A 22,587-nucleotide genomic window follows, 5' to 3' on the forward strand; every position below is an offset into this window, starting at 1 on the left:
CTTGCGGATCAAAATGTAAGTTGTTTCAAGGAATGATAATGTTACTTGTCTTTAGAAAAGGAATGGGAGCCAAAACTTTATCATAGGTCAGTGCAGTTGAATGTGAGATTGTGATTCTACCATTCACGATCAATCATTTCTCTGCATTACATTACAACCAGCTGTGTAGAGCAATGTAAGATTGGACCAGAGGTTGATCCCTGGATTGTCTGGTTCAAGCTTCATTTGGCTAACTAATGGCGGACATCATACAGTCAGTTGCCAGGTGTGCTGTCCTGTTTGACCAGTGAGATTATGTATACACCAGTGTGATAAATTCTCACCTGATGTGTCACTTTTTCACATATTAGACTCTTGAAAGACACAAGACATAGAGCAGGATTATTTACCAGCTGCAGATGAATAGAATATCGTTCTTTTAGTTTTATGTGGATATTGATGGATACATTCCTGAACAAGGTAATAGCCTGACATTGTTGCTATAACTTTCATCTGTCTTAAATTTAATATTTGCATTTTGTTTTAATTTATTTCTTGTAGCATTCAGCAGAATCTGTATTACAGAAAACATGCACTAGGTCGTGAATAGTGTGTGTGTGAAATATGATTTATGTTGGCAATCTATACAATGTTTAGATATTAAAATCATGTAAGAAATTCATTCTAAGTATAAGCAGACCGTGTGGGTTTTTTTATTAACTTTCAAAATGCATACAAATATGACAAGGAACTAATTAGGTTTATAAGACAAAAAATAAAGATGTGCACTGACTTCGTTATTTTTCAGTCCCAACGTTTTTTTATGCCACTGGCAGATGAGTAAACTTCAAGGTTTCTTATTTGTTTTCATTATAACAAAGTAAAATGACTTCATCTTTGTTGATCAGTCTACACATAAACTATCAATTGCGCATATGGGAGGCGCAGCAGAGATCACGAACCAGTCACCATGGTCACGAATTCTGGCATATCATCCGGGTACTCACAGGAGAAAAACGAAAGAAACCAGCAGTCCACGGAAATTGTTTCACATCAGTGCCCCTTTAATGGGAAAAATGTTAATGACCCAAAACCTTGCTTTGAAATGTGAATGCTTAGAAAGTGTAATATATATGATGGAAGTGAAAGTGAATGGAATCCCATGATTTGTTGATCAGGGAATTTGCTAACCCAGATCCATGTTTCGAAACGTGATCATTCTATAGCCATTGTAAATCACACTTAGACAGGCTTGACAACTGAAACGCTCCTCATAGATCTGGGTTAGAATTAGTCTTCCACAATCCATGCTTGTAGTAAGAGGCAACTACCAGGACCATATAGTCAGGCTTGCTGATTTATTGACACCTGTCATCATATTCCAGATTGATGCTCATGCTTTTGATCACTGGATTATCTGGTCCAGACTTGATCATTTACAGCCTGCCGACATATAGCTGAAATATTGCTGAGTGCTTAGTTAAACAAAATTAGTATGGCTGCTAGCATATGATTAGGGCTTTTCTCAGATCAGATTTGGTGGGCTGGATAAATTAGTATGGGAGCAATGGAAAGGAAATAGCTGTTGCTATTGATTTGTGAAGGTATTTAGTGGTTTGTTAATTGCATGTTCTTCAATTCTGACGAGACAAATACACAGGAGTGTAGATCAAATTATTTCACAACATGTACAAAATTACAAATACAAGTTCATGTTGGTTAAAATGTAAACATTGGCAATATCATTTTCAAGGCTAGCCAGAGATTATCCAACCTAAAATTTGTATTAAAAATCGGCATGAAAAGCATAGTCCTTTTGGCACAAAAGCAGACCGATGAATTGCAATCTTTCTTGAAAAACAATAAACATAAAATACTCAATGAAACGCTGATCATAATCAAAACATCATACCAACTCTGTGAGGTTTTGATAGTGATGTGCTGCAGTAAAAAGTTGTCAATGGTTCCTAGAGTTATGAACATTACACATTGTTCTAACATGCAGATGAGGCATAGCAGTCGTTTACTCTAGTCATCTTTTGCTTCTATCATGTCTATAGTCTGTTTGCAGTGATAACATACCAGTGAATTTCACTTAATACAAAAAGGTAAATCAAAGAAAGGGTAATTAAAATTGCAAATCTTCATAATTTTACTTTGAACATTTATATATTAGATTTAGAATTTTAATGACTATGGAGATTTACTGGCCAGTGTCTATTTTGATTCGAACACTCAGCAATGCCACCATTATAAAATCTTCATCATGGTCATGTCTAAAACTTATTGTATCTCCCTATTGTTAGGTGTACTTCATAAATGCTTCCAACAGCATTATACTTTCATTTGTCCTAACCCCTTTTACCTTGATTGTATGTCAGTATGTGATGCCCATCCATTTGCAAATAGGTCAGTTTTTCTTTTACATTTTTGACTGGCGTGATAAAGTCAACACTAGTACATTACAAACAGCCACGTTACTTAGGTCGATAAGTGTCAGAATCTTGCAGATTAGCATTATATTTATGATTATGTTGGAAAGACAGTGTTTCATTATTTATACTTATACACTTTTCACATGAGACATGATGAGGGGATTATGTCCTCCATTTCACCCCACCTTAGGCTTTAAACTTTTAGTTTGCTAGCAAGGTAAGCTAGTATTGATGTGACGTGTCATTGTAATCAACTGAACTAGGAATGATAGATGTTATTTTCAAGCTTCTACATCTGTGAAAGTGTTGTTACTTTTTTTTCATTAATAGCTATACCACATGATATTTTCATATTACAGATAACTGATTATAATAACATCTGATAGCTGTCTTTCTGCTGATGTCAGATCACTTTTCCTTTTGAAAATTGGACCATAAGTAAATATTTAGAGGCATATAAAGTGTCAAAATTGTGGGTCCAAGTTTAGATCAGTGTTGTGCATGTAACCATGGTAATACAGGAAACCCGCAAACCGCTGTCTTTGCCAAAAATATCTCAATTTCCCCACAGCATTGCTGGTATGTGTTTTCGAACAACAGGCATATTTTAGGTAAACAAATGGACATAATAAGTACAGTACAATGATAAGACTAATCAATACATTGTTTATTTCTTCATTGTTTGTTTATCGCTGCACTCAGCAATAGTCCAATTTCCAATGGTATGGTCTGTAAAAAATCAAGTCTGCACAATGCAGTGATTAACAGAACAAACATCAATCAATCTACGCCAGTGGGAATCATGGGATACAAGAACAATGTTAGCATGTGTCAACCAACTAAGCTGGACTGAACACCTGACCTCATTAGGCAAGTCTTAGTCTTACTGCAAGCATGGGCTACTGAAAATCAGTTCTAACTCGGATATTAACAGGTATCAGTACCCCGACTATATTAGCATGATTATGATGATGAAAGTAGAGCAGTGGCTCCTTTTGTGAATGAATGAATAACAGTTTGTTAATTGTCTAATAATTATTTCAGAATCGTTATGATGATGACTTTGAATTTGATGAAGTTGAAGACACAGAAACGCTGGTATGTATCGTGTGTATGAAAGATAGAACATCACTGCATGGGACTTGCAGTTACATGTTTACATAGAACATGGACATTTGAAGAGTATACTTGTTAGTCCAAGGTTATTACCTGAATTCCCAGTAGTCTCTTGGATAGCACTTCTGTTTGGGAATCATAATGTCATTGACTTGTTGCCTTGTTGAATATGATTTACAGAATATGTAAACAGGTGTTACATTGTTACACTGCTTGGCACTCTATAATGTCTCTTACGTTTAGTCAGCCACATGTTCAATCACATTGCTTTATAATGAAATAATCTTTAGTGTGAAGTTAAATGCCTTTTGTGTCGGCGCTTAGTCTTAACTTTGGGTATCATATGCAAAGGTTATAAGGGGAGATAATATGTATTCTTGTGACAGTTTAAAAAATTTCTGTTTCAGATATCAAGAAACAAGCCCCCACGATACAAGTCAGGTATGTGGTGTTTATCATTGTTTATGTAAAATATACATAACAGATATTCTATTTCAAATATGCAGTGATGTATGAAGGAAAGATAGTGTATATTTGCATGTGTGCTTGTGTTTATGTAAAACATACAATACAAATATTATCAATATCTGAACTAAAGAACATACACGTCCAAATATTATTTAAGACCTTATAGGAGGACAGAATATGTAACTGAAATAAAGATATTTCCCATTAATCCTTGATACAGTGGTATATACCTCTTGCTTCGCACAGAATGTTAAAATTGTTCTTGTTGTTTGCCTTGTTTTCAGCAGTGTCATATCCTGAATAATTAACTTTCTGAGGAGGAACAAAATCAATTCCTTTGATTTAGAAACAGATAATCTCTGTACTTCCTTGGAGCTTGTGTGATGGTAAAGCACATGTAATATGTATAGTACAGTTGGACATCCTGCTTAATTACAGTCCCAACCCGTGAAGGTCCGGGGTTAGAATAGGTCTTCAGCAACCCATGCTTGCCACAAAAGGCGACTATGCTTGTCGTAAGAGGCGATTGAGATTTGGTGATCAGGCTCACTGACCCATGGTTGACCCGTGTCATTGGTTCCCAGTTGTGTTGATGCTCATGCTGTTGATCACTGGTTTGTCTGGTCCAGACTTGATGAGTTACAGACCACCAACATATAGCTGTTGAGTGTGGCATAAAACTCACTCACTCACTTACTCACTAATTACAGCTCCTGCAAAGAAAACCAAGAAGTCTGTCCGCAGACCAGGTGAGTGTTTGGAATGACAGTTACAGAGCCAACGAATTTGAAGGCTGTATTTGCAATAAGGATTTTATATATTGATGTTATAAACAGACGTTTAAAAAAATTTTGTTTTATTGCTTAAGGGAATAACAAACAGGAACTGTAAACCAGGAAAGTTTTGCGTCGATAAAATTTTGCGATTGAACAATCAATACCATAAATCAATGAGACGATAAAATTTTGTGAGATGTAAGACTTTGATTAGTATACTCACTTTGCTATTTTATGTTATGGAAGCAACAACACCGAAGCGTCACTTCACATACGGTGATTGCTTCTTGTTGTTTTGTAATGCCACGCAAGCAATACACAAGTACTGTTAATAGTGGGCCGATTGCTATTGTTTTGTTGTTTGCAAACACACCTTCAAGAAGTGGGCGATTATTGGAGTAGGGGTATTCATATGTAACATGAGATTATATCCCCCAGCGGAGAACCTCAATGCGATCCTGCTAAATTTCCCTTCACCCTTTAATATTTTCATTTTCACAAAATTGGAAAATTATTATTAAAAGATTTCTCACATAATATCTATGATCGTCTTTTCCCCAATACCAATGGCTTTCTGCTTTGTAACGGGATACAACAAGGGCAATTACCTCCATTTTCGAAGCTCCATACAAATAACGTGTGAGGTGATTTGTTTGATGGCGGGTAGTGTTTGAAAGCTCTTAAGATCAACCTTGCCAAGAGTATTTTCTGATTTGTAATAAGCGATTTTATTAGATAGAAACTAGTTTCTAATGATCCTTATTTGCCCCAGTCTGTTATAAGGATTGTGAATAGTCAAAATCAAACATGTGACCTAAGGCAGCCAGTCACATAACAGCAATGGATAATGTTCTTGTAAACATAGATTCAGACGAAAGTTTTGGGTACAGTTATGCTATTCTGAACATTTTGCACAACACACCACCACCTATACATACATGGTGGACCTTAGTGCATGTATCATATTAGGTCATGACCTGTGACAAAAATGCTTTATGCACTTTTTTTAGCATTAAACATTGTGTCCGAGCGTCAAGTTTGGGGCTATGAAAGCCGAGATGTCACTTGAATCACGGCACACAATCACTCAAAAAGATGGAAGTAGTAAGTTATTATGTTCATTTGACAATTTTATGTGTACTGTTGTTGATCGTATTCTTCAGCTTATTCAATTTGATTAATTATCTCACTGAAACATCGTTACTCTGCTCTTTGACAACTTGATGATATGGACCCATTGAAGCACATGTTCGAGACACATACATCCTGTTCGTTGTTTGAATCAACAAAACTATTGATCATTGACTTGAGAAATCAGTTTTAAATAAATGTGACAATTTATTAATGTGAACCAATAAACATCGCATTTTTCGATTTAATTTATCTCTCGAAAACATTTCCTGGTTTACAGTATATGAATCGTGATTTTCACAATGTATCATAATTCTTCAGCTTGAACATGCTGACTTATTGAACCTGAAGATAAGCATGATAACTTCAAGTTGAAACTCCTACACAGATGTTTGCACGTTATTCTGATTAATGTCCAAATTTTCTAGGGTCTCCAAACAAAGCAAAACCTAAGCTTGGCAAGGATTTGTGGATGAATGCCATCAAGAAAAGACAGACATGTGAGTTTTAAATGAGAAAAAATCTTTAACTTATTGAAAAATCAAAATGGATCTATGTTCAATTTCAACACATTGGGGGCACTTTGAAGTTGAATAATTATCATTGTACATTGTTTGAAATGGATATTCATGAATGAAATGATTAGCAAGGGATAACTTTCTACTCTACTCTAGTGGGACTTGCCAATGGTCGCCATCCAGACACCCCTCATCACAAGACTCCTATTGAGTTTTGGGTTGACACTCTTCGTAAAACTGGCATGGGTAAGTGTCATTTGTTATAGTATATTCAACAAAGCAAACCTATGACTGATTGAAACATCAATGTTCTGTGTTTCTTGGGTACATTTAACAAATGTGACATTTGTTTTAAACGTCATGATGATGTTGATGATAAGTAGGAATAACAGGAAAAGGAGATCCCTCATTATTCTAACTCTGAGTCTGAGTGTCTGAATGTGTATGCTGAACAACATTAGAAAAGCACTGTCCATATGATACAAAATATCCTCTTCAGACTGAAATGTATCCATGATATCTTAGGGTTGTCAACAAAGGACAAAAACATGTGGAAGTGTTGTTAAATGAACACTGATGCTGGGTGTCAATATGGGGTTATTATAGGGACAGCAGGCATGAAGGCCATACTGACATTAATGGTTCCGTACTGTTTGATTGCTTACAGTACATGTTGCCCTTAGATTATCAAAGCTATACGTGTAGTAGTCTGGTGTCTGTTCCATAAATGGGACAACACAATGTGTCAATCTTGTCTGGGTGTGGTCATTGAGAATATTGAGAGTCACTCGTACTTCCTGTCTGCTGCAGTTGTGGAATGATGGCAGTTGTATTTTTGAGCCACTTCCTGAGTTGACCATTCAGCATTCAAGTAAACAGGGTCAATCACTGTTGAGTTCTCACTTAAAATGGTGTAACAGTTTGGATATTGTTGTCTTTTACACACATGTGCATATGTAGGTATTGTGTCAGAACTTTGATAGTCACGTACATTCAGTTCAAACCATCATGAGTTTTACATTTTGAGATCCCTATCATTCATTCATTTCAGCCTATGTTTTCACACTTTTTTTCATATTTTTTATATTTGATATGTTTCTAATGTTGTTTGGTATATAATTTTGAAAGTAACAAATAAACCCATTTAAATTGAAAAGGGGCCCATGTGAGATTTGAGATTCAGAACCTGAGGAAATCTAGACTTGTTTCATTTAAGGTTTCATCATTGCATTGAGGGCTGTGGGTAGAGGGGAAAATAATGTGGTTTAGGTACTGTTGTTTTGTCAGACTAGTCCCTCATATTCTGTGCTTGAAGTATAAGGAACATGTTTGATTCTGAGGACAGAAAGCTTATTTTACCTGGGATGGGTGACCTAAACAATAGCATACATTGGGCCAAAAGATGTAGTTTCGTGTAAGTCCATGTGTGCTGAGTTGACCAAGTTGATGACTTACCCCGTTTGTAACAGGCATGAGCACAGAGAGTTCAGGGAACGCCATGACGGGTTTGAAGAAGGGCAACGACATGAACCTGGCCTACCTTAGCACAAGCCATTACATGCGACAGATGATGGGGACTGAGAAGCCTCGGAGGAATGTGGACGACCCCACAGGTCAGTGAACATTGCATCATCGTCAAAACGGACATGAATGCATTAGGGATCAGACTTCAGACATTGTTCAAAATTCAGACAAGGTGATGTTGGATGATAAGAATATGAATATATTTTACGATGATTAGTGGCTCATGTGCAGTACTGTTGGTATATGTCAACTTGACCCAAAAGTGTTCAGAGTATTTTATGTCAGGTGTCTTCAGGAAAGGGATTCATGCTGTTTATATTTCCAGATAATGTGGGATAGTTGTTTGTTTGTTGCTTAATACAGTACACAGCAATATTCCTTATATGTCCCATGATCAACATCATGAACACCGATCTATAAAATTAGGATACAATGACGTGTCAACTAAGTCAGCAAATCTGACCTTCCTATGTTGTTAATCACTAATGACATGCAGGGGTTGCTGAAGACATTTCTTAATTTCTAGAAGATAAGTCAACACACCCTTCTGTTTGCAGCCCGGACACAAGCAGGCACCCCTGCATACAAGACCCCAGAAGAGTACTACGATGATATTCTTGACTTGAAAAAGGTTGCTGGTGTACTGTTGTGCTGAGATATAAGCTGGGGATTGTGGATATTGTTTTGATATGTATATTTTTCTTATGTAACAATGCCTTTGGACTTCATTACTTAAAATATTTACCCAAACTAGTCATGATACCAAACTTGTTTGGTTCAGTATATAGAATGATACAGTGATATATATGTTTGTGATAAACTACCATGCAGAGAGGAATAAATATATGGACATTAATATGCCCTCATGACAGTATGCTAAGCATCATGAATATGATTGTTTCCATTATGGCAGCATATCTCCTCCCTCACTCAAGACAACTCAACAATGAAGGCAAAAGTGAGACGTCTGGAAGAAGACAATATTAAAAAGGTATGAGTTGTACAGAGATAATGTAATGGTTTTGTTAATGACATCAAGTAGCTAACTTTGGATGTGGTTATTTTTTATTGTTTCTGAATGAAATGCCATACTAAGGACTTTCAAAATACTTGCGTCAGCTAAGCAACTCTTCTGATCACCTGATGATGTTCTGTATACTTCAGGAGAAGGAGATTGATGGCCTTCTGCACCCAGAGAAGGTGAGATTTTTGTGAATTATATATCAAATGCATACACTTTGTAACTAATTCTTTTCAAAAGTTTAAGATGCTTATCATCAAGACAGACACCAAGAATGGTTGAACATAAACAGACCAAATTGGCATTAAACCTAGGACAACTACAAGTGTATTATAGGTTGTTATTACCTAATGATCTGTATCTTGATGATGATTGGTAGTTTGTGTGACAGAATGAGGAGCTACGACGAACTATGGGAGATAGAAAACCTGACACTGGTGCTGTCATTCACAGTCTTAAACAGAAGATACTCAAGCTTGAGATGCAACTCCGAGACAAGGAAGCCTCATACGTGTAAGTAATATACAGTTTCTGACAAAAGCAAAGATTTACAAGGATGGTAATGAAATGCTATATCTTGTAGCAACAATGAAATCTTGCACGTATATGTGAAGACTGACAGTGTGTTGCTTTGGCAACAAAGAAGCCTCCAATGTGTAAGGGATGGTATATAATGTTTTTATGGCAAGAGGAAGGGTCATTTTGATACCTAATGACTGTTTTCACAGCAGCAGTGAAGGTTCAAATGTGTAGTTTAAGGTCACATGCCTTGGAGAAAAGGTTGTAAAGGTAGGTAATGAATGATACGTCACATGTTGTTATAGCAGCAGTGATGTCTCATACGAGCAAGTAATGACAGTATTGTCATGGCAACAAGGATGGCTCTGCTGGATGCACTATGCTGTGGAATTTGATGTTTCGACAACAAGGAAGGCTCCTAAATATACTTAGTGTGTTGTCATAGCAACAAGGAGACTCATATGGATAAAGGAAGATACAGAGTATTTTTTCATGCTAATGCTAATTTCCCCACTAACTTGGGGGATTCAGCCACACACTGCACGAGGATCATTCATGAAGTTGCTAAAATGCCACAGCAAATATTGTGCATGTGAACAACTGCGTTGTACTGTAAAATTTTGTCAAGAATTTACCAATTATCACTGATTTTCATGATATTTAAGTGTGTTTAATGCAATGGATATCCTGATGCTGCAGGAAGCTGGCGAGTGAGTTGAAGACGACAAGGGTGGAAGAGATGAAGGTACAGATGGAGGTTCTATACCAGGAGCTGCTCCGTCTGCAGAACTCTAAAGACACTGGTGCTGACAAATCTAGGTACGTCTCATCCTCTTGGGCTCTAGATAATGGTTTTGTAATCTGACATGCTGACATTATCATATCAGTTTCAGGTCATGTTCACTAATCCACCAACATCATATGAAATGAATGTGTAATATTTATAACAGAGCTTGTTAACATGGCGTCTGTTTAACAAATAATGGATATGCATTAACAATAAATGTCATGTTGAATCTGATAAATACTAAAAGTTTATGTGATAGGATACAAGTGAAGATAAATGTTTGTTGCTGTTTTAGATCAGGGAAAGAAAGTGGAGCAAAGGTGAAGGCACTAAATCAGACTGTGCTTCGACTCAGTAAAGTTAACGAACAGCTGCAGTCAGAGAATAAGGGGCTGAAGGAGGACCTTGAGAAGGCCCTAGAGGATACCGAGGAGGCCACATCTAGCAGACGTAAGTACCATGGAAGATATCGGGGAGGTATATGTTCTGAAGCCACATCTAGCAGATGTAAGTACCATGGAGCACATCTATCAGACGTAAGGACCATGGAAAAAATCAGGGAGGTATATGTACTGAAGCCATACCTAGCAGACGTAAGTACCATGGAGCACATCAGGGAGGTGTATGAGTTAAAGACACAAAGACCGGAGTATTGAGGGGTCATTGGGCAGATGTGAGTCTTTGGAGCACATTGGGCAAATGAAAGTACATAGAGTATGTAAGGTACAATATGTACAGATGGGCACATCAAGCAGGTGTAGGTACTTGGGCATGTTTAGTAGATGTGAAAAAACGATCACAAGTCCTAGGCAAACAGCACATGCACCAGTTGTATATCATCATGGGTAAATATTTGAAGTAGTAAGTAGAAGGCAGGGTGCATCAGTAGAAGAGAATAAAGGATGTTACTGTAACAAGCTCTTGCTGAAGATGGGAGGATACTGCAACTGACAATCAGTTGTATAGAAAGTGTGACAGGGGATGTTCTTACTTATGTTGCTGTGTATCATTTCAGGAGAATACGAGGACATGAACAAGAGGCAGTTATTGGTAGCATTATCAAAGGCTGAACGGGTACGTAAACACAGTCAAACCAGAGTACTGCCAGGATTCTGTAGTTTGATTATGTTGTTGTTTTCCAGTGGTTCATTCGTCACAGAAGTATTGTATGTCATTCTTCCACATCACCATCCATTGTCTGATATTTGAGGTCAAATTGGTCTTGCATACATGGTAGGGATTATAACAGAATGAATACTTTAAGTGCCAAATTGAAGTAGTTGTCATGAATTTGCAATTACGGAAAATTAGTGGATCAATAACTCAAGTTCGTTAGGACACAAGCGGCTTATGTGCAGCATAATGTTAACACTCCATGTTTGTGTGCAGAGAGCAGAACGGGCTGAGAGGAAGGCTGAGGCGGACAACACCTCCATGTTGTCTCTAGACAGTCGGCGTAGTGAAGTCCAAGGTATGTTCACTGTTGGCAGGGCTTTGGTGTAACCCAGTGGTTAAAGCTTTCACTCATCACACTGAAGACCTAGGTTTGATTCCCTACATGGGTACAACGTGTGAAGCCAATTTCTGGTGTCCCCCATCATGACATTGCTGGAATATTGCTGGCATAAAGCCACCTTTGCAGACACAGCTACTGTCTGCAGCATGATCAGCCATGCATCTGTTTGATCAAGTTGTATTCAGAGCACCTTTTGTCTTTGTCTTTATTGTCTGTGTTTTATTTAAAACAGATTATCTGACCCATTTCTCATACAGGGCATGGTAGGCAAGTCAATTTTGTTTGCAGACTCTTTCAGCATTGTCAAAACCCTTAGCATTCAGTACACAACCACAAATCCAGTGGTAAATGACCAGATGGTGGCCACATGAATATGTTGTTGCAGGTACAGCAAGTAAGCTTGGACAAAGTGTTGTGACTATGTGTCCCAGTCCAACCTCGAAAGGATGGGAAAGTCACAGTAACTCTGTTCGCCAAGTGTTGTAGGCTTCCCAGGGAGCTGAGATTGGTAATATGATGTGCCACTGAGATTAGCATCCAATGATTGAGGCAAAAACAAATAGGCGTTTTGAGCATGCATATGGGATGGACTATAACACTATATAAATATGCATATACTAATGACAACAATAGTTGTCCTCAAACAGGAATTATTCTGATGCCAGTTCATGTAATATTGATGTCATACATGTTTATTTGCAACCTATGAACACTAAGGGTGATATTGCAGGCAAGATCGTGCTCCATGGTAGTATGGAGGAACGCCTGCACCAGCTGGACCAGAGAGAGTCTGAACTACTAGACGAAATTGAGAAGCTGAAGGTGAAAGTCAGGAGGTTGAATAGTGAGATGAACAAGAAGAGGTATTCTAATTTGTTTTATTTATATTTCCTAACCTCCTTTCTTTACTTGTTAGATACCTTTGCATTCTACGTTTAATCCTGGATATTTGACACTTTCAGTATCAGCTATTGGAATGTGTTGAGCGAAATGGCATCAGTGGCTTTTCTTATTTGGGAAAGGAAGTCCCTCTAGTTGATAGTTTTAGTCATGTTTAACCATGTGGTTAGATCAATACATAAATTTGCAATTTACAATTTGAACATTCCAAATAAATGGTAGACGATGATGCCTGTTCCCTTCAACAAATGAGTTCAGTTTTGAATTTGTGACCACCTGCTTCCTTCATTTAAGATAGCAGTTTCAGTTTGCTTCTCAAATCATCAATAATATGATTTTGCAAAGAATTGTGCTTGATTAAACAGTAACACCTGTCACACTAAAAACAATACGCTGTACTTAATATTGTTTTATGAAATTTTCTAATAGCCTCAGGACAAGCCATTTTAAATTTTTAACTTACCTTACCATAGGTCTTATGCATATTACCTCTAGCTTCGCTAAACGAGATCAGACAGTCGTTGATTCGCCATCCCCTCGATGGCTACCTCATGTAATCTACGAATGTAGTCACGGAAGTGACGTGATCTCTCCACTCGCGCGAGAGCGCAGAATCCAAAATTCACTTTTACCTTTAGCGTTCGTGCGAACGGACGTGTTGGTTTGCAGTTTTTTTTTCCTACTGTGTGTAGTTTCAATAAAGTTGCTACTCCTTGGTAGGTATGGTTTGTATCCCCTCATTATGTATCAAAGTCAAGTCATACAAGCATTTAATGTGCTTACCTTGCTACCTCGTGTTGTTCTTTTCTCACTCAGGCTTGGCTTGGCCATGTCGGAGGTGAGAACGACATGGCGTCCATGAGGGTAGTTCATCTTGTTGGTGGTTTGCCCGTCATGTTTCTGCCCATGCTTGGTCATTTTCACTTGTGTTTTCGGTATTTAGCATACTTTTTTCTGCCATGAATTTCAGCGTAGCGAAGGCAGCCATTGTGGTTGTTATTTTTCGCTGCCCCGCACTTACGGGTGTGCCTATTTTTTATGTAGGGGTGCAACTACTTTCTACATTTTTATGTAGGGGGTTTTCCTCCTAGTATTGTATTAACATATCGTCAAGTCGTGGTTTCTTGTCTGTTACAGTTCTGTGTATGACTCGACACTATTGTACTGTCTGCAAGGGGCAGAAATCAGCCAAGGACCCACATCCCTGGTGTCCGGATTGTGCGTCCGCTGTTTGTTCCATCGATAGTCGGTGCCTACACTGTCAAGCGTTATCTCTCACCGATTTCAAGACCTTTTTGGCGGTTCGGAGGAAACGTTTTACGCAACGTAAGAGAAGAATGTCGTCGCCAGCGTCTTCCTTGGGATCCTTACCTGACGACCAAGATCTACCACCGCCTTCAATGCCACTATCAACGCCGAGTGTGGAGCGCTCATCTATTACGCCGGCGCGCTCCTCTCCAGAGCCTACGCGTTCGGACGCCTTTGTAGATTTATCTCACCCGGATGCCTTATCCCATCCTGAAGTTCAGAGGCTTCTGCGATCTCTCTTGACGCCGGGCGCTGCTGTGCTCCCTACCTCGGTATCTACACCTTTACCAACGACAGCGCCTAGACTTACGCCAGCGCCGTTGCCTGTACCAGCGCCTCTGCCTGTCCCGGCGCCACTGCCTGTCCCGGCGCCTTTGTTTACATCAGCACCGGTGTTTTCGTCAGCGCTTATTCCGACGCCAGCGCCTATTCCGACGCCAGCGCCTGTACCAACGCCAGCGCCAATATTGTTGCCGGACCCTGCTCCTATAACTACGTCTTATCGGATCCCCAGAGTGTCTCATACGCTGACTAAAGAAGAAATGTTACAGCGCCAGCTGGATGAAGAGCGCGCTCGTCGTTTAGAGGCTGAGCGCTCCCGGCGCAGATCTCGTTCTAGGTCCCCGAAGGGTCGGCGCTCTCGTTCTCCACACCGTAGCAGGCGCCGGCGCTCCCGGTCGGTTTCCCGCTCTCCAAGGCGCTCCTTAGAGGAAGACTCACGTACCAGAAGTAGACGTAGAGTGCGATCTCGGTCAAGATCACCACGACGTCTCTCTAGATCCCAGCGTTCGCGATCGCCGGAACCACTGCGGACTTCCGGCAAAGAATTTAACACTAAGAACTCTGCTTCCAACTCGAGTCAGCGACGAGAATCAACCTCTATTTCCTGGGAGGAACACGAGGAACAGTTCTTTTGCCCAGACTATGAGGAGGAACCTGGCAATGTTGGTGATAGTGATGGCACCTATCTTCCCTTAACTGCTGTCTTTGAGTGGATTGCCGACAGATTACCGGACTGTCCTTCCCCTTCTTCGGATTCAAACAACCCGGCGTCGATTCACTTGACTCCTGAGTTACTTATTCCACCACACCCTATGGTGGCGGATGCGATTACTTTGTCAGACTCGGACTTTGCGAAGTTATCCTTAAATCCGACCATCAAAGCGTCGAAGTCTAAGAAATCAGATTATAAAGTGCACAGTCTGGATTTTGCCGACAACGGGGCGGCGCTAGACGATTCAATTAAGAGGTTGTCAAGTTCAACTCCGTCATCTTACAGAGTTCAGGATTCAAAGTTAGCAGCTGTTGATACTGAACTGAAACGTATGCTTAAACCTATCTCGGCGCTTGCGTCAGCCACCTCCGCTGCAGCCTTGGATTTGTCAGAGGATAATGCCTCGAGGGTGGATCATTTAACTACCATTTTTGCTTGGCAAGGCAGAGTACTCCATGACCTACTTGGACACTTACGTGCGGCGCTAGCCATGACTACTACTATGCGCCGATCTGGATTTTTAGATGCTTGTTCTTGGCAAGAGGAATTTAAACGTCAACTTCTTCGTGCACCATTTACGTCTAAGTTCCTCTTTGATGAAAAGATACCGTCGGTGTATAAACAACATGCCGAACTTACTAACACGGAAGTGGCGCTGTCAACTTTCGAGGCCTTGGGCTCTGCATTTCGTGGCCGAGCCAGGGGTAATGCCAAGAAAAGATATGTACCCAGGAGAGAGTCGATCCGTTCCTCGTTTGGGAGGGGACGAGGTCGTACCAAAGACTCAGATGTCCAGCGCAAGCCTCAAGAACGTGGCAGGGATGCCCCAGCTACGTCCGGTCGAGGTAGGGGCAAGCGTCCCTACTCCGGCCGCTGAAGCCATGGACTACTACGACTGGGACCTCCCACCCCCAGTCGTACCAGTTCATCCGACCCCTGTAGGTGGGAGACTAGGGATCTTCTGGGCCAACTGGACATTCCTGGAAGACCCGTTTGTTTGCAAGATCCTGAGAGCCGGCTACAAGCTACCACTAGCCAGAGCTCCGCCGTTGACTACCACTCCCCTGTCACGAGGGTACTCAATAGATCAACAGGTACTTATCCTAGAAAACATCAACATTTTATTAACAAAACATGCTATAGAGATAGTGTCAGAACCCCATCTCTCCCCGGGGTTCTATTCACCCATCTTCCTGATACCCAAGAAAGGTTCCACCAAAATGCGGATGATTCACAACATGGCGACTTTCAACAACCTGTATTTAGCCGAGCCCCCGCATTTCCGAATGACATCACTGGATCAGATCCGAGCCAAATTGTCACCCGGAGCTTGGATGGCCAGCCTAGATTTACAGGATGCTTACCTGCACGTTCCTGTATTCCCACGCCACAGGAAGTTCCTGCGTTTCATATTCAACGGAGTACACTACCAGTGGCGAGTGCTGCCGTTTGGAATTTCTACGGCCCCGTGGCTTTTCACTCGGGTCACACTGCCTGTCACCCGGTTTCTGCACCTCCGGGGGATAGACTTCGATCCTTACATCGACGATTGTTTTCTAAATCACTGCAATCCTCAGTTGCTACGCAAACAACTGGACTTCTCCACACGCCTACTTCAACAGTTGGGATGGATTATCAATTTCGAGAAGTCGCAACTGAAACCAACGCAGGAGTTAACGTTCATTGGGGGGTTGTTCCTGACTCGGCTCAATCTAGTCAGGGTCCCTCCCGATCGATGGCAGAAGATTCTCGCCTTTACGGATCGAGCTCTGTCCCTACCTCTCACCCTCAGAGAATGGCAGTCTCTGTTGGGCTTGTTGACGTCGGCGCAGGACCTCACCCTCAGAGGACGGCTTATGCTGCGCCCACTACAGAGGTTCCTATTACCATTCATTCGAGAGAACGACCTCCAGTCGTCATTTCTTCTACCCCCGCACCTGCATCAGTACCTCAGGTGGTGGACGGTAGAGTGGAACGTCTGCGCCTGTGTTTGTTTGACAAACTTCAACCACGACCACGAATTGTTTGTAGACGCATCCCTCTTGGGATGGGGTGCTCATTTGAACGGCCAGACAACCTCAGGGCTGTGGTCAGACGCCGAAAAGGAGTGGCAAATCAACAGCCTGGAGATGCAAGCAGTCATCCTAGCGGTTCGCCACTGGCTACCGGTCCTAACAGACTCCAGACTCCTGGTAGCGTCCGACAATTCCACGGTCGTGTGGGTGATTCACAATCAGGGTACAACCAGGTCCAAACAACTTCTGGACCAGATGTTCCTGTTAGCGGATCTGGTAGACAGCAACGGCATCGTGATCGCGGCTCGTCACATTCCCGGCTGCAAAAACATTCTGGCAGACGCCCTGTCGCGCCCCGGCAAACCATCCCCGACGGAGTGGATGCTTCATCCGGACGCATTTCGCCAGATTTGCTGGCAACTCGGGAGACCACTGGTAGATCTTTTTGCCACCAGTTTCAATCACCAGTTACCAACGTACGTATCTCCCGTGCCGGATCCACAGGCGTGGGCAGTCGACGCGATGTCTCTATCATGGGAAGGACTGGACGCATATGCGTTCCCTCCTCCAATTCTTCTCTCGGATGTAATCGCCAAGATCAGACTGACGCAGAACCTCCGACTGCTTTTGGTCGCACCTTGGTGGCCAGCCAGATCGTGGTTTCCCGATCTTCGACGGCTCGCCAGCGGAGACCCTTACAAACTTCCAGAGTGGTTGCATCTGCTTCGACATCCACACAGTCGACAGCTGCATCCGGATCCACGGCGATTCCATCTTCACGCATGGGTCATCTGCAGAGAGCATTAAAGGCTAAGGGCTACTCTGCGCACGTGGCGAACGTTATAGCTCGCGCGCATAGAGTTTCTACCCGTTCTTTATATGACGACAAATGGCGCTCTTTTGAGAATTTTTGCGCACGAAGATCTCAAGATCCCATGGCAGCATCTCCTCAGTTTGTGGCACAGTTCCTTCTCTACCTACGGAACTCTAGACATCTCAAAGGCAGTACCTTAGGCACCTATTTGTCAGCTTTGAATTCTGTCCCTACTATCAAGTCAGATTCACAGATCTCCAAGATACCGGAACTTATTGCGCTTCTCAAAGCTTTCAAGCTGGAAGACCAGAAGACCAAGTTTCGTCCTCCAGCTTGGGATCTTAATGTTGTCCTTCAACATCTCAGAGGGCCGCCGTACGAGCCATTAGAAGAAGCCTCCTTTGAACATCTTTCCAAGAAGACGGTTTTCTTACTATCATTGGCAACAGCGGCTAGAGTCAGCGAGATCCATGCTCTTGACGTTACTCAGATCCGATTTGAACAGTCAAGACACGGACGTGCTCATTTGGGTTTGCTTTGGGATTTTGTGGCTAAGAACCAGCTTCCCGGGCAGCCTAACAGGTTATTCTCCATCCCTCCTTTGTCTACGATCTTGGGTCATCATGACTTGGAGGAGGAGCTGCTATGTCCAGTCAGGGCTCTCAGATGCTATATTAAAAGGTCAGCCTCTAGGAGACGATCCCGCAAAAGGTTATTCATTCCCTTTGCCGTGTCCTGCAAAGGTGAAGTAAACAGAAATACTATTGCCCTCTGGCTCAGATCGACTATCCTGGCGGCCTATGACGACAAGCACCTGCCTCATCCGGTAGCAAGTAACCCGCACGAGATCAGGGCCTTGGCGTCTACGATGGCCCTCCATCGGAACTGCACAGTACCGCAGATCATGGAGGGCTGTTTCTGGAGGTCATCAACTGTCTTCGCATCCCACTACTTGAGGGACTTGGCAGTTGAAGACGTGGAGGGATTACAGTCATTTGGTCCATTGGTGGTTGCTCAGCAACTTACCCGACCATCCGCCCATTAGGTAACTACACTTCTACTTACCTTTGGTCTTAAGATTAACCTCACCCCCAGGGTGCGTCGGTTTTTCTTTGGAGTTCTATTGGGTTGCTCTTTGTCCTGTTCCAGGTATTATCCTGAGACCGTTGACATTGGCTTTCCCGAGTTCTCCTGATGCATGTGCACTGTTTGCTGAGGGATGGTCCTCTGGAGTCCACACCACCATCCATCTGTCGAAGCCATATGCATAAGACCTATGGTAAGGTAAGTTAAAAATTTATTAAAATCTAAATATTTTAGATATTTAAATACTTACCTTACCATAGGGCGGTGACTCCCTCCCAACGCTGGATGCTCCTCCCCACTTTGGACTCTTCGGACCTTCCGGTTGACGGTAAAAGTGAATTTTGGATTCTGCGCTCTCGCGCGAGTGGAGAGATCACGTCACTTCCGTGACTACATTCGTAGATTACATGAGGTAGCCATCGAGGGGATGGCGAATCAACGACTGTCTGATCTCGTTTAGCGAAGCTAGAGGTAATATGCATAAGACCTATGGTAAGGTAAGTATTTAAATATCTAAAATATTTAGATTTTAATAATATTTTTTCCTTAAGTTGCTTTAATACTTTAGATGCATTTTTCCAGTGTCGCCTGTCATTCTTGGAAATACCACTTTCATCTGTTATTCTTCAACAAATTATTATTCTGTGTATTATTTCAGCCGCGATTCATCTGTCACACCAAGACGACGTGACTCCCCTCCTGGTGTGACCCCAAGAAGACGCAGGTGAGATTAATCATGTACATAGGGGTCATTTTCTCTTACATGTCTTAATACTATATGCTGATGTCGTGTATTGGTCAGCCTGAAACAGTGAATACAACATGTACCATCTTTTTGTTCCAGATCTTCAGCAGATTCAGGCAGAGAGATGAAAGTCCAGTCCTTCTCACAGAAGAAAGCAGCCCAGAGTATACAGAGGCAGTGGCGACAGCACCGGGAAAAGAAGCGTGAAGAAGAAGAGGTAGGGGAGATAACTGTCCTTATTTAGTGGACTCTTGCATGACATTGTCTTCTGTTCTGTAAACATTCAGATTTTGCCAGTAATGCACAAGACCTCTCCTCTCACCTAAGTTTGAAATACAACTGAAATCCTCAAAAAAATTCTTTTTTTCCCCATGTCAGTTACCTTTTGCATGCAAGCACAAATCTGTCAAATACATTCACAAATAGGAATTTTCAAAGTAAGGTATACCCAGTCGTCAAAATGTCTCACTCTGTGTGATGTGTGATGACCTGCTTGTGAGTAGCAAGGCCAGTGATGTCCACAGTCCGTCTGTCTCTTTACCTATCTCTGTTCTGTCCTCATGTGTCTAGAGATTAGCTATACGAGTTGAGGAACTGCGTCGCACCCATGCAGCTCGGACGATACAGAGGAGGTGGACCAATCATCAAGAAGAGACTGAGAGAGTAGGACATTTCCCAGACCATGCTGTCATTGTTGTTACTTGTCGTGTCAGTGTTGTATTGACGTTGTGTTGGTGTCGTGTCGATGTGCTGTTTGCTGAGTCACCAGCATGATCACCTGATATGCCCTCCCATTGCCTAGCACTGCACCTGCATTGTGTTGAAGAGCAGTGCTGCCCTAAGTATGCACACATGTGCACATGGATATGCCACCTCCTGAGCTTGCTGGCCCCTTGATTGACTGCACCAGTGTGACCACCAAGCACATATATCCTGGAACAGCCTTGCTTCTGTCTGCATTTACTGTATCTTACTGTACTGCAGTCATCAGTTCTCACGCAGATGAAAAACAGACTTTAGTCTCCTACTTTGATTTTTTCAATGTGCTTGGCAGACTTGCACTCATATCCCTGCCTTGGGTTTTGGGCTTGAATCCCAAAGCAGAAACAAGTGTCTAGGACTTGGCATGATAGGAGGTGGGTTGTAGGGTTAGAAGGTAAAGGTTAGGGGTTGGGTCAAGATTGAGATCAGAACATCATAGGGGTGGGTTGTAGGGTTAGAAGGTAAAGGTTAGCGGTTGGGTCAAGATTGAGATCAGAACATCAAAGGATTGGGTTATAGGGTTAGAAGGGAAAGGTTAGGGGTTGGGTCAAGATTGAGATCAGAACATCATAGGGGTGGGTTATAGGGTTAGAAGGTGAATGTTAGGGGTTGGGTCAAGATTGAGATCAGAACATCAAAGGGGTGGGTTATAGGGTTAGAATCTAAAGGTTAGGGGTTGGGTCAAGATTGAGATCAGAACATCATAGGGAAGGGTTATAGGGTTAGAAGGTGAAGGTTAGGGGTTGGGTCAAGATTGAGATCAGAACATCAAAGGGGTGGGTTATAGGGTTAGAATCTAAAGGTTAGGGGTTGGGTCAAGATTGAGATCAGAACATCATAGGGAAGGGTTATAGGGTTAGAAGGGAAAGGTAAGGGGTTGGGTCAAGATTGAGATCAGAACATCATAGGGGTGGGTTATAGGGTTAGAAGGTGAATGTTAGGGGTTGGGTCAAGATTGAGATCAGAACATCAAAGGGATGGGTTATAGGGTTAGAAGGTAAAGGTTAGGGCTTGGGTCAAGATTGAGATCAGAACATCACAGGGGTGGGTTATAGGGTTAGAAGGTAAAGGTTATGGGATGGGTCAAGATTAAGGTAAGATATAGGAATGGGTTGTAGTTTTGGAAAGTAAGGGTTATGGTCTGGGTCAAGTCTGAAATCAGAACAATATAGGAAGTAGTTTGATAGGTTAGAAGGTAAGGGTTTGGGGCTGGGTCCTTACTGAGATAAGTCCACAATAGGAGGTGGGTTGTAGTGTTGGAAAGTTAGGGTTACGGGTTGGGTCAACACTGAGATCATAGCATGGGAGGGGGGGAGGGTTGTCGTGTTAGATGGTAAAGCAGCAGGGGATGGGTAGTAAGGTTATCCTTGATGACAATTGTGGTATACATGGTTGTCGGAGCATCATAAGTCTGGGGTGCCATATGGAGTACTGCAAGAGTTGGTCAAAGAGTACAAATGTGTTAATGTGTTTGCTGCAGGAGAAATGTTCACAACATGCTTCAGCAATGGGCAGTGTCTTCTGTTCTCTTCAGCTTTGAATCCAACTGTTTCAGCTCACTGCAAGACACATAACATTCACTGATTAAATTAGCATGTACTCATTAACATACATATTCTACAGGAAGAATCAGAATAACACAATTTTCGTTTGTTGACTCTTGCTAATATTTTTAGTTGAATGGTCTTTCCATCAATTACTATTAATCTTGACTATGCTACTGTGTATATTTCACTGTCTTTATCATGTGAGCAGTTATATGACACCCTATGTAAATTATGACACCCTATGTAAACTGTGACACCCTATATAATCTCTGACACTATGTAATGTGAAGGACATATGAGCAACGTGATAAAAGAGCCTTACTTTTTGGCTGTTCTGTTTTGAATATGAGTCTATGGTGCCATTACAGTGCCATATGTCTTTCACATCTGTATATGCACGGTGTATTTTCTCATCTTACCTTTGTCTTTGATGTCCTTTTGTGGTCAGATGCAAAATGTGAACAAATTCCGTCAGAATCATGCTGCAAAAGCTATCCAATCAAGATGGCGTCGACATCGACGGGAAGAAGAGGAGGATGAGGAAGTAGGTTACTGCCTCTCAGAACAATAATTGTTCAGTTTCATTGGAAATACTTGTATCCTGTGATTCATAGATATGGTGGAGG

At 41.8% G+C, this 22,587-nt stretch overlaps 1 protein-coding gene across 2 annotated transcripts in view; it reads left to right on the forward strand.

Annotated features, from left to right (window-relative positions):
• LOC137283172 (IQ domain-containing protein E-like) overlaps positions 1–22,587 on the forward strand; it is a 33,822-nt gene that overhangs the window by 877 nt on the left and 10,358 nt on the right. Inside the window, exons 2-19 of one of the 2 annotated variants that reach the window (XM_067814613.1) lie at positions 3,459–3,512; positions 3,938–3,971; positions 4,709–4,747; positions 6,334–6,405; positions 6,580–6,669; positions 7,893–8,036; positions 8,505–8,578; positions 8,861–8,938; positions 9,112–9,147; positions 9,360–9,481; positions 10,187–10,306; positions 10,570–10,724; positions 11,290–11,348; positions 11,664–11,745; positions 12,521–12,653; positions 19,566–19,631; positions 19,752–19,869; positions 22,410–22,505. In XM_067814613.1, coding sequence (XP_067670714.1) covers positions 3,459–3,512; positions 3,938–3,971; positions 4,709–4,747; positions 6,334–6,405; positions 6,580–6,669; positions 7,893–8,036; positions 8,505–8,578; positions 8,861–8,938; positions 9,112–9,147; positions 9,360–9,481; positions 10,187–10,306; positions 10,570–10,724; positions 11,290–11,348; positions 11,664–11,745; positions 12,521–12,653; positions 19,566–19,631; positions 19,752–19,869; positions 22,410–22,505 — 1,572 coding nt within the window. The remainder of the gene's footprint in view (positions 1–3,458; positions 3,513–3,937; positions 3,972–4,708; positions 4,748–6,333; positions 6,406–6,579; positions 6,670–7,892; positions 8,037–8,504; positions 8,579–8,860; positions 8,939–9,111; positions 9,148–9,359; positions 9,482–10,186; positions 10,307–10,569; positions 10,725–11,289; positions 11,349–11,663; positions 11,746–12,520; positions 12,654–19,565; positions 19,632–19,751; positions 19,870–22,409; positions 22,506–22,587) is intronic. The other variant, XM_067814615.1, reaches the window with a different exon arrangement.

Source organism: Haliotis asinina, chromosome 5, assembly GCF_037392515.1.
Source record: "Haliotis asinina isolate JCU_RB_2024 chromosome 5, JCU_Hal_asi_v2, whole genome shotgun sequence".
NCBI lineage: Eukaryota > Metazoa > Mollusca > Gastropoda > Lepetellida > Haliotidae > Haliotis > Haliotis asinina.